The sequence below is a fragment of the Mus pahari genome, chromosome 1, assembly GCF_900095145.1.
Source record: "Mus pahari chromosome 1, PAHARI_EIJ_v1.1, whole genome shotgun sequence".
Classification (NCBI taxonomy): Eukaryota; Metazoa; Chordata; class Mammalia; order Rodentia; family Muridae; genus Mus; species Mus pahari.
The window spans coordinates 115,262,365-115,277,791 of record NC_034590.1 but is presented as its reverse complement, the minus strand read 5'-3'; the positions used below and the strand labels follow the sequence as shown (position 1 = coordinate 115,277,791).

The following is a 15,427-nucleotide window of genomic DNA, read 5'->3' as shown; positions in this document are numbered from 1 at the left end:
TTGCCTGCATGTATGTCTGTCTGTACCACATGTGTGCCTGGTGTCAAAAAGGCCAGAAGAAAATGCTGGATCTCTTGGAGTGGAGTAACAGATTCTACTTGTGAGCCACCATGTGGGTGCTGGGAACTAAAACCCAGGTTCTCTGGAAGAGTAGCCAGTGATCTTAAGTGCTGGACCATGTCTGCATCCTCTCACACATAACTTTACGTTGCATGACTGTGACTGTGTAGGAAGGAAAGGTCGTTACACGGTTTAAATGCTAGGCACGCTAGGGGAGCAGTCTACTACCTCAGCTCACCCCAACACAGGCTCCCCTGCCTTGCTTTACTTATGACCCAGTTTATTTACACAGGTCACACTGAAAAACTTTTTAAGATTTATTTGCTTTCTTTTCGGTGACTGAGAATTTTATCTTGATGTGTATTTGTGCACAATGTACATGTCCTGGTGCCCATGGAGGTCAGAAGAGGGCACTGGACCCAGCCAGTAGTGAGAACTGAACCCAGATCCTCAAAAGAGCAACAAGAGCTCTTGACTGCTGAGCCAGCTTCCATTTAGTATTTCCCACATTTAGTATTTCTTTTTTTTTTTTTTTAATTTCTCTTTAAAAATTAGGTTAATCTCGTAACTGGTATAAATCTGTTTACTTCTCCGGCCAACACTAAAACAAGCCTTTTTACAACACTTCCCGTACATTTTGAAACAGTCACCTACACAGGCACCAAACTTTCCCTGATAACAGTGGACCAACTACACCTGACTGTGGTGCCAGATCTTTTTCCGCTCCCCCCTCCCATTTTTTTATTAGATTTTTCTTCATTTACAATTCAAATGCTATCCCAAAAGTCCCTTATACCCTCCCCCCACCCTGCACTCCAATCCACCCACTCCCGCTTCCTGGCCATGGTATTCCCCTATATTGGGGCATATAATCTTTGCAAGACCAAGGACCTCTCTTCCTAATGATGGCCGATAAGGTCATCTATATTTAGTATTTCAAATGACATTTAGTATTCTTATTTTGCCACAAGAAGGAAAGAGAGTCCACTCTGTTGTGGTTTCCATAATCTTACCGGGATAAACTGCTCCAGTCGGCCTTGGGGAAAGATGCCATAGAGTTTTGGCCCAAGTGACCTCTCTGCAAGAATGGCAAACATAACACTCTCCAGAACCATCGCCTCAGCCCCCTAGAACAGATGGCAACATAGCAGGCATTAGTGTTTTCCTAGACAGGAAGTACTGTCTCAGGAGCAGGGTCCTCCAGGCTGCTAGGCCTTCTTTGGCATGGCAATGATTCTCCTTCATCCCTCCCTCCATCCCTCAGTATCCCCCTTTACACACTCACTCACTCTCACACATACACTTACACACACACACACACACACACACACACACACAGGACTTATACAGGATCTAGCTCACAGCATTATACTATACAGATGATGTTTAAAATTAAATTTAAGTCACTATTTCCAAAAACACAATTTTCCCTCCAAGTAATGTTAAGAATAAAAAGTTCTCTAACCCAATACATCATATACTAATACTCTGTAGAAAATGCTTTAAGACAAATAAAAAAATTGGTATCTTACTAAAAGAGTTGTGTTCATACTATTTGTTTTGAGAAAGTCTCAGGCAGCCCGGGCTGGCCATGAACTATGTATCACATGGTTTCTCCTGGTTCTGCTGGGATTACAGGCACGCTATGCAAGGACTCTACCAATTGGAACTCTAGCTCCAGGTCGTGCAGTCCTAAGTGCCTCTGGTTATCCTATGTTACTATGCTCACTGTATCTTAGGGAGACAGTGACTGGGTTATTCACTAACAGAAGTCCTTTCTCATGTCAAATGGTACTCTCCAAAGCAAGTCACTTTATAAATTGGCTTATTAAGGGCCACTGCTTTTATTGTGTCTATTCCTTTTACAACATAACTGTTTGAGTCTCACCCTTGGCCTCTCACCAAAGACAAAAACATCCATTCTGATGAAGATGACTTAAGGGCCTCTCCACTGACTACCTAGAGAGCTTGAATGCTCCAAAGGCCTCCTGCCTGTCTGTGGATTCTAGTTTTGAATTTCAATTCTTGTCTCTGTTAAATTAAAGCCATTATGCTCTTCTTTAGATTTATTTGTGTGTACGAGTGTTTGTCTGCATAAATATATGTGCTGTGTGTGTGCCTGGTGCTTGAGGAAGTCAGAAGGCACTGGATTCTTTGGAAGTGGAGTTCTGGATGGTTCAAGTTACTGTGTGGATACTAGGAACTGAACCTAGGTCCTCTGTAAGAACAAGTGCTCTTAGCCACTGAAATGTCTCTCCAGCCTCCTCCCTCCATCTTCTATCTTTAGTCCTAATAACTCATAGAACTATGACTTCAAAAACCACCTTTTCACCCAATTCATATTCATTCCTGTCACCCTGAAAACAGCAAATTAGGTAGGGTGTGTGTGTGAGTTGTCATCTGTTAAGCATAGTGGGTGGAAGGGCCTTTGGTTCTCTCACAGAGCCTTGTTCATTTACTGTCTTAGGTCCTAGCTCAGATTCCATCTTCAATTTCACAAACGTTATTTTCTGCAGGCAGGCAGTTCTATGCCACGGAGCCCATATGGAAATCAGTGGGCGACTCTTGGGTGTCAGTTCTCTCCTAGTACCTTACAGGCTCTCAGACTCAGGTAGCCAGACCTGCGCTAGAGCCTCCACCCGTCAAGTGTCTCACTTGGCCCCAGCCCCACACCAACAGGGCTAGAGGTGTGTGTGTGCGTGTGTCCCTCCTAAAATCACAACTCTCCCCCTTCTTCTCAGCTTTCAGGTGATTTTGATTGCTCTTTGTTTTGTTTTGTTTTGTTTTGTTTTAGAGACAGGGTTACTCTGTGTAGCTCTGGCTGACCTGGAACTTGCTCTGTAGACCAGGCTGGCCTCAAACTCAGAGATTTGATCACCTTTTGTAATGAAATATGCTATGGGTAAAAACAATCCCAGATAGTCATGCTTACAGCATTCACATTACAAAACTCAAGGGGGTTGGGAGTTTAGCTCATTTTAGAGCATTTGCCTAAGAGGCTGAGGTTCCTACGTTGGGTCCTCAGCTCTGAAGGTTTAAAAAGCAAACAAACAGACAAAAACTGAATCCAGAAACTGAGGACGAGTTCATTAGGCAATGGTAGAATACCACAGCTGACAAGACAAAGGGACAAAATGCTGTTTCCAAAGCCTTCAGAGCGCACAAAATCATAAGTCAATCACTTCCCATTCTGTGTGGACAAATGCTTGCTTCTAATNCTACAATTACAGCCTAACTATAATCTTGTATAATCCCCATATTAGTCTAATTATACCCTGTGAGGCTCAATCTGTATTTATTAATTGCAAGTGTGTGTATCTGACAATGTAGATATTATTAATTTGTTCAGACTAAGGAATTGGGTATTGCATGGACTTGTATCTTTTTGATAACCCTGGATACCTAGAGGTTCAGCAGATGAAATGTTCTTATTGCTCATCTAACCCTCGTAACACATTGGTTTAGGAGGGACAGTTACTGCAGCCCTGTCTGACCTGAAGCCCGATACTGCAGAGACTCTCAGGGGAGCTCAAGCGAAGGCCCTCAAGGTGTCCTCTGCTGTAGTCCTCTCCCCTGTAGGCTGGGAGCAGTCTCCTCGGCGCCTCCTACAGTGGAAACTGCAAAAGCAAGCAGAGCCTGACCGTAACTGAACAAGAGGATCCTGGGCTGAGCTCTACAGTAGGCAAACTACCAGGTACGGCTCCTTTAGCTATATGTCATCTGTAGAACTCCCCTCCCCCACACCCACATTCTAACTTTCAGTATAATAATTTCTAAGCTTCTTTTGTCTAAAAATCCAGACTTTTGTTATGATTAAAATTTGTTTTCCAACTTCCCACACTGCAGAGTGATTACAATGACCATGAAGGCTCAACTTCGTCGGAAATGTTAAGTTTTGTACTTTTCTTTTCCTTGTGGCAGTCTTATGTAGCACTTGTTGACCCTGAACTGGTTATAGCTAACCCTGAACTTCTGATCTTCCTTCCTGCTGGGATTAAAAGTGTGAACCACCATGCCCAGTTCTTACAATGCTTGCTGATGAAATCCAGGGTTTTGTACATGATATGCAAGCACTGTCCACATAAAAAGAAAAGAATTAGAGAGAGAGTAAAAGAGGAAGAGAAAGAGAATGTGCATGTTTGTGGCTGCCTACATGCCACAATATGGGGGTCAGAGGACAACTTTCAGGAGTTGGTATTCTCTTTCCATCGTGTGGGCGCTGGGGACTGAACTCAGGTGGTTAGGCTTAGTGTTAGTGGTAAGCTGACTTTATTCACTGAGCCATCTTGCCAGCCTTTTCTGGTTGGTTTGAGACAAAACCTTTGCATTTTGTCCAAGCCACTCCCCCCCCCCCCCAAGACAGGGTTTCTCTGTGTAGCCCTGGCTGTCCTGGAACTCACTCTGTAGACCAGGTTGGCCTCCAACTCAGAAATCCGCTTGCCTCTGACTCCCAAGTGCTGGGGTTGTCCAAGCTACTCTTAAATTTCCTGCCTATATGTATGGCAGGACTGTCACTGGTACCTGGATTAATATTCTACCTAGACTCTTGCAGAGCCCATCATGATCCTGCACACAGACGTGGTGCCCAGAGAGAGATATAAGCAATTTCAAGCCCCTGATGCTCTCCCTGGTGGCTATGTGAAGCAAGAGAACAGTGGTCAGAACAAACAGGGCTTGGCCCCCAGCCCATAACTCCATATCATCACTGGGCCAGCTAGTGCTACCTTTTTGGAGAAATCAATACCTTACTTTAGTTTCAGAAATAAAACTTAATAATTCATTCATTCAAAACACAAAATGTTTAATAAATATTCAGCATTGTGCCAATTATCAGGGAACCAAAGAATAAGCCCCACCAGGCCCTGTCTGTATGGAACTCACAAAGAGAACTAGGAAATGACTAAACAGAAGGGGTCAAGGCCATGAAGGGACGGAAGCTGGGAAGACAGGTTATGAAAGGACGTAACACTGAACTGACTAAGCCCCTAAGTGCAGGGTGCACATGAGCTGAGTTCTGATGGAGGAAGTCTGGAGCAGTTAGGAAGTAAGAGAGTGGTTGCACAATTGGGCAACCAGGACAGACAGGAGCAGCCTGTGGGACAGACAGGAATATGTGACGCAACATACACTGAAACCTTAAACACTGAGCAAACTCTCAGAGCAAAGGAGAAACTAGCTTATTCCTGAGAACTCGCTCTCTAAAGAAATGGTCTCGAAGCAGTCACAACAGTAAGAGCCCCGAGGGCCCAGGAAATATCAAGGAAGGGGAAGGGGAAAGAGTGTACTAGCCAGGAGATGAGCGGGAACACTGCAACAAGCTGTCTTCGTGACGTGGCGTGGCTATTACACTTGGGAGCTCACAGCACCTGTGGTTTTCTACAGCAAGAACTGCACAAAAGCAAGCCAGTCAACATTCCAAACCGGAGGGCAACGGTTGTTACATGGTACCACTTCTAGCTGAGGGGTTATTAGCAGTTATTGGCAGTTAATGGTTTCTATGGAAGGGAGAGTCAATTTTCTCCAATTATGTGGCCCTGGCTGGTTGCCCATGTTCTAATGGATGGCCCACATCTATGTGCATGCTGGCAGTACTAACTGGACTGGACTCTAGTTGTTTTTCATAAAGAGGACACATGTTAGGTAGGGTCTGGAGGAGTGGAAGAGGAATGAGGGGATTGAGATACATTATATAATTGAGGTTACATGTTCGAGATACATTATAGAATTGAGATTACATGATTGAGATATATTATATAAGGAGTGAAGATGGCTCCAAGGTTAGCAGCACTTGTTCTTGCAAAAGACATCGGTTTGATTCCCAGGACCCTCATCACTCACATTTTTTTTTTTTTTTTTTTTTTTTTTTTTTTTTTTTTTTTTTTTTTTTTTTTTTTTTTTTTTTTTGTAATTTTTTATTCTTTTGGTTTTTCGAGACAGGGTTTCTCTGTGTAGCCCTNTAATTTTTTATTCTTTTGGTTTTTCGAGACAGGGTTTCTCTGTGTAGCCCTGGCTGTCCTGGAACTCACTCTGTAGACCAGACTGGCCTCGAACTCAGAAATCCACCTGCCTCTGCCTCCCAAGTGCTGGGATTAAAGGCGTGCACCACCACGCCCGGCCATCACTCACAATCTTTAACTCGTTTCAGATTTAATACTCTTCTGACCTCTGAGGGCACTAGGCACGCACATGGGGCACTTGCAAGCAAATCATCCACAGACATAAATCAATACAAAAACAAATAAATACAGTACAAATAAATAAAGATACATAATATACATGTATACAATATTAAAGGAAAGAAAAATTTCTTAAAATTATCATTTATCCATCAACAAACACAACCGAACAGTATATACATCAATCAACACTCACCCTCACAGCAACATAATGTTTCCTGATTTTTTTTTTCTATTCTATTTCATTCAGAAAGCAAGCTGGGTGCAACATGCACACCCTAGCCCCTGATAAGACTACTGAGTTTAGGCAACATAATGAAACTTTGCTTTCTAAACCCACCCCCCATCCCCAAACCAAAAATGCTAACATTTCACATAACCTGCCACTTGCAAACAACTAACTCAAATCTGGGCAGTGGGAGGAAGCAAACAAGGGAGAAGAGGAGGCAAGATGGCCGCCTTTATAGAAAAAGGAGCTACAGATGCTATGAGGGTCCAAAGGGAGGAAAGCAAAATGCCTGCTGATGTGGCAATGTACAAGGTGCTAGTGATAAAAACGAGAGCTTCGGGCTGGTGAGATTGCTCAGAGGGTAAAAGCACCCGACTGCTCTTCCGAAGGTCCCGAGTTCAAATCCCAGCAACCACATGGTGACTCACAACCATCTGTAAGGAGATCTGATGACCTCTTCTGGAGTGTCTGAAGATAGTTGCAGTGTACTTACATTAGAATAAAATAAATCTTAAAAAAAAAAAAAAAAAGAAAGAAAGAAAGAAAGAAAGAAAAAAGAAAAAAGAAAAAAGAAAAAAGAAAAAAAAAAGGAAAAATTAAAAAACAAAACAAAACTAAAAAACGAGAGCTTCAGGAGTGAGGGGTACATGGATAGATAGGAGAGGGTGAACAAAAGAAAGAGAGACATCTAGATGGGTGAAGGAACAAACTTATACTTTTCATTACCTCTATAAAGTTTTAGTTCTCTAGGGGAGAACCCAGTCAGTAAAAGGTTTGCCATGTATGTGTAAAACTTTGGTCCCTAGAACTTCTACGAAAAAGCTGGGCGTGGTGGTGGGCATGGTGGTGTGCCCTTGCTGGCATGATGTCAGGCAAGCTATAGCCTCAGCTTGCTTTTTCCTTTTTAAAAAAATTTATGTACTCGGGAGGCAGAGGCAGGCGAATTTCTGAGTTTGAGGCCAGCCTGGTCTACAAAGTGAGTTCCAGGTCAGCCAGGGCTATACAGAGAAACCCTGTCTCGAAAAACCAAAAAAAGAAAAAAAAATGTATTTGTGGGCTGGAGAGATGGTTCAGAGGTTAAGAGCACTGACTGCTCTTCCAAAGGTCCTGAGTTCAGTTCCCAGCAACCACATGGTGGCTCACAACCATCTGTAATGGGATCTGGTGTCCTCTTCTGGTGTGCAGGCATATATACTAAATAAATAAATCTTAATTTATTCTCTTTCTTGTGGCATTCTATGGGCATGACCAATCCTCACAAGGCAGATCAAGATCAAGACAGGTGCAGTAAAGCATTGGTCAAAGAAAAAGTGATATATGAAAAGAAGCAAAGTAGCAAGACAAAGATTGAAAAAAATGAAGGCTAAAGATAGTGGAAACTATGTCATTAAGAAGCACGCAGGAGGACTAGAGAGATGGCTCAGCAGTTATGGGCACTGGCTGATCTTCTAAAGGTCCAAAGTTCAATTCCCAGCGACCACCAAGCTCACAACCATCTGTAATGAGGTCTGAAGACCTCTTTTGGCATGCAAGTGTACATGCAGAAGTAGTACTCATGTACATTTTACAAGAAAGAAACAAGCAACTTCTGCAACTTAATATACCACAGTAGGCTGATATCCATGGGAGGACTCCATTTTTCTTAGGAGAAGGGGAGGGAATCAGGGGGGGGGGGGGAAAAGGAGAGACTGGGAGAAGGAAGGGGAAACTACAATCCAGAAGTTAGTTAATTAATTAATGATAAAAAGAAGAAACAGGTAGAGATGCTGCTGCAGAGTCCTGGATGATGACCCTAGATCAACAGTGTCAGTTCGAAGCTACATATACTAATCTCCAGCAGGTATTAGAAAGGGAGAAAGACTTGGATGGAAGACGCCAAGGAGCGTAAAGAGCATGTGTAATACTGTATTCAGTGAAGTTAGAAGCCTGCAATTTTTCTGCACAGGGTAGCCAGAAAAGTGTGTCAGATGCTCTGGAACTCTGGAGTTACAGCTGTTTGTAAGCTAACATGTGGGTGCTGGGAATCAAACTTAGGCTCTCTGTAGAGGAGCCAGTGATCTATAGAGTCTCTGAGCCACCGTTCCAGGCTCCTGCTTTTCACTTTTTATCTTGAAGCATGATTGGACTAAACTGCCCAGGCTGGCCTTAAACTCTATCTGTATTCTAACTAGTGAGTCTCCTGCTTCAGCCTTCCAAGTAGCTGAGACTATGGGCCTGTGCTACCATCTTTTGTTTGATTGAAATGGTGGGGGGGGGGGTGTCTTGGCCTTGAACTCATGGTCTTCCCGCCTCTAAAGTGCTGGTGGTTTGGAGGTCCTGAATTCAATCCCCAACACAACCAAACTGAGGTGAGAGAAGTGTTAGGATTTTTTCAGTTAAGGTTTTACTACACAGCCCAGGTTGACCTCAAACTCAGTGCAATGTAGTTGGTGGGAATTGAACTCAGGACGGACCTTTGGAAGATCAGCCAGTGCTCTTAACCCTCTTAGTCAGCTCTCTAGCCCCATCTCAATCTTTCTCCATCAGCCTCCAAGTACTGAGATCACAGGAATGAATCATGGCTTTAAAACAAACAAAACCCCTAAAACTTAAAAAAGACTTAGAAAAGACTAAAATAAAGAAATTCATTTTTAAAAGAAAAATAGAAATGTTATCAGGAAAAGTTGCAGAGATGACCCTGGGGTGGAAAGGGCACCAGCAAGAGCATCTGGCTCCTCGGAGAAGGAATGGGGGACTGTGACAATAAGCTGAGACGTTAAGCCCAAAGAACTAAGATGGGCCTGCTGAATGCAAGACAAAGATTCCCTCCATAGGGGTTGCCAGTGGAAGGCAGCACAAAAGAGCAGGGGTTGGAGTAGATGTCAGATAAGGGATGAGCAGCCAAAGACTGAGTTTCATACGCATGCCTAGGGTGAGACAGGGAAGCTGGAAGGGAAAACAGACCTCAGAACCCAAGGCAAACCTGAGGGTGAGGCTTAGCAGGCTGCCAGACAGTAAGTACTGCTGAGGTGGAACACCAGCTCTCTCTCCCAAATGGGAGATTCTCTAGAGTGCATCAGCTCAGGTTGTGGAGTGCAGTGCAATAAAGGCAAGCATGGAGATGGCTAGGTTCAGCATGGTAGGGGTTACAGGTAAGCACAGAACTGACAATCAGAAGAAAGCACTGAGGATGTATGGAGGGAATGCCTCAGAGGCATAGTCAGTCCATTAGAAGGACGGCCAGTGGAGAATATTCATGGAGGCAACAATGTCTGCACTACAAACCTCCAAGAAGTCAAAGTAACTGCTTAAGCCCCACATGACAAAGAGGGTTCCTACCACCTCTTGGAGACAGTCGGGGCACACTTATGGGAGAGGACATCAGAAGGGATAATTGGAAAAGTTCAGGAGGGATTCAGTGGAGAACAGAGAATCTTGGCCACAGAACGATGACAGGGGTCAGAAGGGACTCCAACGTGTTACAGAATCTTGGCATAATGAGGCAAGAAGCAGACAGCCCACAGACCAGGATGAAGGCAAGAGGACCATCATGTGGGCTGGGGTTTCTCTTGTCAAATGTTTGGATGCAAGATGGAAGAAGCAGGAGACAGCAGCACTTGTGAACAGCTAGATAGAAAATGTCCTCTGCAGAAGGCATGAAGGGATGACCTGTGGGCTCTGGAGCAATAGTGAGACAAGGAGGACAATTAATTGTTTTTGCATTTATGTATGCACGTGTTTGTATGTGTGTATGCACATGTAGAGGTCAGAAGATAAATTTTGAGTTCTTTCCTTACACTATGTGGGTCTGGGGATAAAACAGGCGGCTACAAGCACCTTTACTTGCTCAACCATCTCACCAAGGAAGTGAGATGTTGAGAAATTCAGTGAGGAATGGAAACCAACTCTCCCTACACTCTGTAACTGTGTACATGCCAACCCCAAATCACAGGAAAAGTCAGATCCCTGTGGAGCAGGTCCTGAGAAGAAAGGGGAGGGACAGCTGTGATTGTCTGTCTTTGAAGATGGCAGCTGAAACCCAAGGGAGGAATGAACAAGAATGTGGGTGCCAGCAGGCAAAGCAGCCAACTTCTGGGACAGGGGGCTCTGCTACTGGGTTGCTACTGCAGCTGCAACCTGACAGGGAAAGCAGGAAGCACCAGCTTACAGTCCAGAACCTTCCAGGGTGGCCAGCTGGTCATGTCACATTGACCATCATGTGCACACAAGTGCCCATTCCCTGTAAGTCTAAATACACAAGAGAATGCTCACAAGGTGCCCATGCTCCACAGTTCATTTCACATCTGGAGTCTCAAGTTCCCTCAAATGCATGTGTTTCAGTGTCATTGGCTCCATTTCAGAATCTGGGAAGAAGCCTTTCCAACCTGGCTACCAAACCCAGGACAAGCACTGCCACTTCCTACGGGCAAGAATGCCAGTCAGACAACCAGGCAAAGATCTGCTTCCTAATGATGGCGAGACACTGCCAGGGGAGACAGGTGTCTCTACAGCAGAGTATCAGAGATTATTACCTAAGTCTGCATCTCTCAGCATCTCAAACACTGCTTAGAAATTGTCACTACAGACAATCCAACTCCCTACCCTAAGGAGTTAGGAAGCCCCTTGCAGCTCAGCCTTAGTGACCTGGTTCCAACTTGTCCAGAGCCCTTCTTTTGAAAAAGTTAAGAGTACAGAAACCAGGTCTGCCAAACCACAATTCGGTAAGGCTGAACACCACCAGTTTACAGCTCATGCAGATGAGAAGGGACTCGATTACTTACTTGAAATTCATTTTCATTCTGAGCTTGTTCGGATCCCTCTTTATTACAGGACCTCTATGAATGAGAAAAAGCAAACACTTCCGGTGAGATGGAGCACTCTGAGCAGACACTAACTTTGCAACGACAGAAAGGGTGTTCACAAAACACCTCAGATATTTAACAAGGGCTTTTGGCCCCCCAGGTGACCAGCGTAGTCTAAAGGCACCAGCAGTCTCCAGCACTTGTGCCAAAACCTTCAAATGCTTCATCTTTTTACAAGGAAAGGGATGTACTGCTGAGACCAAAGAGTTGTGCCTCTCATGGCTGTCCCCATGTACCTTTCACAATTTCACTGTTAGAGGAAAGTCACTAGAGAGTGCTCTCTTCCAATCGGGCCTTCTAAAGCTCTGCCTGAATTAGCTATGTGGTTCTCTCAAGCGAACCTGCAAAACAGGAATGTCAACACGCCTGCGGAGGGCTGCAGGTAGCAGACAACATGGACAAAGAGGACAGCAGGAAGCAGGTGATAAAGCTAGGGTGAGCTCTACCCACCTGCCACTTGCCCAGACTAGCCCTTTGCTCCAACCAGTCGAAGTTCAATCTCAACTGTTCCTCTTGTAAACAGAGGACTGTGCATTTAACAAAGCCCTAGGATTAGCTGATAACTGCCACATTATATCAGTTTCCTTAATGAAATTGCAAATTACTGGCAACCAGGCTTCTAACAATAAGAACAGACTGGATCATCGACTGGGATTAAGAGCTTGGGCTATTTCTTAAAGCTCCCCCCACCCCAAGTGCTTTAAATGGAAACGCTGTCTTAGTAATAATGGGAAGGGAAAAAATAAAATCAGAATATAAGAGTTTTGTCAAAATTGTACAGCCAGCTGCCTTCAAAACTGTTATCTTACAATTACATCAGGTTTACTTGAGCCAAACCCAAAAGGTATCCTGTAAAGGAAACCTCCATAAAAGAATTTTAAACTAACAGATTCTTGAACATCCCATAAAAAAACATACCTTGCCATTCCACAGCTTTATCAAAAACACCTGTACCAAGGGTGGAAAGTGTGGACAGGAAAAAAAAATGCCACGTTAAGCAACACCAGCTACTCTAGCAGCATTCAAAACACCCTGTGATAAAGCAACCGCTCTCACCATCATATGCCAATAACATTCCAACAGATATCTTAATGTGTTTGGTATAAAAGGTACATTTATCTTACTTCTTTATAAAAGTAGACAGTGTAAACATCCATGTTCATAAAGCTATCTGCAAAAGGCTCCTAACACTGGTGCTTACACATGTGCAATAGTAACATACCATGCGGGTGAGTACATCTCTAACAGAGCAGTAAGTGCAAACATGGGTGCTACTTTCATCTGTGTAATCTGCATTTCTCTGATGAAAATCTAGATGTTATAGGTTAAATCCCGTTACAATGAAAGGTACAAAAATCAAAATATACCAATAGCCCTTGCCCTTTGCTGACAGTGCGTCAACCTGAGGAGACTTGGGATTAGAAAGCTTTACTGCTTCTTATACACAGAGCACTCTGGCACTGGCTCCATTGTTTTGGTATCACCCGCAGTTTATCTCAAGGGATCTATGGGTTCCTCATAAATGACAGGCTCTGTTTTTTTACTGTTAGTGCTCCCTCAAAGCACACACAAACAATCCTGATGCTTCTTTGCTGTGGCTGGTGTAGGCAAGCAGACACTCCACTGTGCTGCACATGGTAAACATGCTCAAGGAGTCACCGAGTGCCTCAGAGCTGACTCAGGATGGGGAAACTGACTGCATGTCAATCAGGAGTCCCAATGGGGCTAAATGTCTCTTTGTGCTTTTTTTTCTTCAAGAAAAGTTAGAACAAAACAATTTCTATGGTCTGATAATTACATACTAATACAGGGTAGAAAGTCAGGACAAATGAAGAATTTTCACATCCTATGAAGTTTGCTGTAACGGGATTTGACCTGTACAAAACCCTAAGTGACTATGGTTATTCCTATGCTGTTCCTGCTCTAACTGTAGCTTAGGGAAACAGTTAACAGGTTGTTAGCTAACAGAAGTCCTTTCCCTGTCTAATGGTGCTCTCCAAACAAGTCACTTTACCTAAAAATACAAACTAGCTTAGTCCCAAAACCGGTCCTTTTAAATATATTGTTACAATATGTGGACATAAATTCCATTGCTCCTTTCCCACACCCACTCACCCCATCCTGTTCCAAGTGGAACCTATGATCTATACTATAAGAGCACCATCACAAAGACAAGATGGACTTCTGTAGTCCCGTGTTCTATTTCCTCAGTACAGAATGAACTGGAACTTGGGAGAAAGGACAGGAAATCTCAAAGCAAGAAGACAGATGGCCATGAACTTGTGTAAAGGCAGACACCTTCTAAGGTGCACCAAGCAGACACCTACTCTGTATGGGAATCCCAAAGACTGTCCAGACAGAAAGCAAATTAGGAATTTAGATTGTGTACTAATTTATTTTACTGACACAATTTTATTTAAGGCGGGTATTAAAATATTTGGTTTAAACATTGAGTACAACTTTAAATTTTCCTCCAACTAACTTGAAAGTTACCCAAATTTTAATATTAGTTACCTTATTATCTATGTGTGTGCAGGAAGTCAGAGAGCAATCTTTGGCAACTAGCTCTCTCCTTCCACTGTGGTTCCAGAGATTCAGCTCAAGCTATCAGGTTAGCATGGCAAATGCTTTTATTCGCTAAGCTTCTCAATGGCCCTATATAATATCTATTTATGTAGTCTTAAAATTCTTTATTCTATGCTTTTATTTTTAATCATATGTGTACATGTGTGTTTGAATATGGATATGAACAGGTGTCTGATGACTGTTGAAGCTAGAAGGTGTTGGATTCCCTAAACCGGAGTTATACTTGACTGTGAGCCATCATGTAGGTTCTAGGAACTGAGCCTGGGTCCTCTGTGTGTACTTTAAGATGTCTTAACTACTAAACTGTCTCCCCTGTCCCTGTAAAGATTTTCTTTTTATTGACCTAGTCTTAAATTTAAAATAAAAATGTATTAAAATATAAATTCTGGGCCAGGCAGTGGTGGCGCACGCCTTTAATCCCAGCACTCGGGAGGCAGAGGCAGGCGGATTTCTAAGTTCGAGGCCAGCCTGGTCTACAGAGTGAGATCCAGGACAGCCAGGGCTACACAGAGAAACCCTGTCTCAAAAAAACAAAAAAAAAAAAAAGAAGAAGAAGAAGAAAAGAGAAGAGAAAAGAAAAGAAAAGTGAAAAAGAGAAGAAAGAAAGAAAAAAAAGAAAGAAAAAAAAGAAAAGAAAAGTGATGAAGGACTCTGGAGAGTAGGAGTGCTGCCAGGGAGCACTGCCTTTGGTTTTGTAGCTTAAGTAAGTTTTCCCTTGCTTGTTTGCTTGTGTTTTCTTTGTCCACTGTCCTTAGCTTGGTTTTAGACTATTAAAGTAGCAAATGTTCCTGTTAGCTTTGGCCGTCAGGAGGATCTATCCAGGGCCTTGATAAGAAAATGGAAACGTGTTTTCAGTAGTTCATGCTAGCACTCAGCGGATCTGATTCAGTGCCATGCCAGTCTCCACAGTGAGTTCCAGGTCAGTCAGGGATACACAGTGAGCTGACTCCAAATGCACAACAGGGGATAGGAAAAGGGAAGACAACCTTGGAGCATAGGGTGACAGACAGCACCGGATTAAATTTGCTGCTGTGTAACTTTAGGTTGAAAAGCCTCCTTTGGGGCTGGATAGAGCTCAGTGGCAGCACTCCCACGTAGCACAGCTGAGGCCTCTGGCTCAGTCCCTAGCACTTACATGCATACACGCTATCTACTTTGACTTACCTATTATTCCAAACTAGTACAAGTTTCTGTCTCTAAGCTCACTGAAACGAACACCCAGAAAAAAATCGACTTAACATTTTATTTTAGCAAATTCTCAATAAAAGACTCCTCAAATAATTAATGAGAAAAATATATTTGACTAAACTCCAGCAACAGAGACTAATCTGTGAGTTTAAATAAAATAGCATGTTGTTGTGCTCTGAGTCTGGGCCCAGGATGGTTTGTAGATTAAATTAAGTTAGTGAATTAGTGAAATGCATAGAGAAAGTAATGTGGGGCTGGTGAGATGGCTCAGTGGGTAAGAGCACCCGACTGCTCTTCCGAAGGTCCGGAGTTCAAATCCCAGCAACCACATGGTGGCTCATAACCAT

General features: G+C 43.4%; 1 protein-coding gene across 2 annotated transcripts in view; it reads right to left on the bottom strand.

Annotated features, from left to right (window-relative positions):
* The window catches only part of Chka (choline kinase alpha), a 50,030-nt gene that overhangs the window by 12,803 nt on the left and 21,800 nt on the right, over positions 1–15,427 (bottom strand). Inside the window, exons 3-4 of one of the 2 annotated variants that reach the window (XM_021216095.2) lie at positions 11,226–11,279; positions 1,074–1,187 (exon numbers count right to left, since the gene is read on the bottom strand). In XM_021216095.2, coding sequence (XP_021071754.1) covers positions 1,074–1,187; positions 11,226–11,279 — 168 coding nt within the window. The remainder of the gene's footprint in view (positions 1–1,073; positions 1,188–11,225; positions 11,280–15,427) is intronic. The other variant, XM_021216099.1, reaches the window with a different exon arrangement.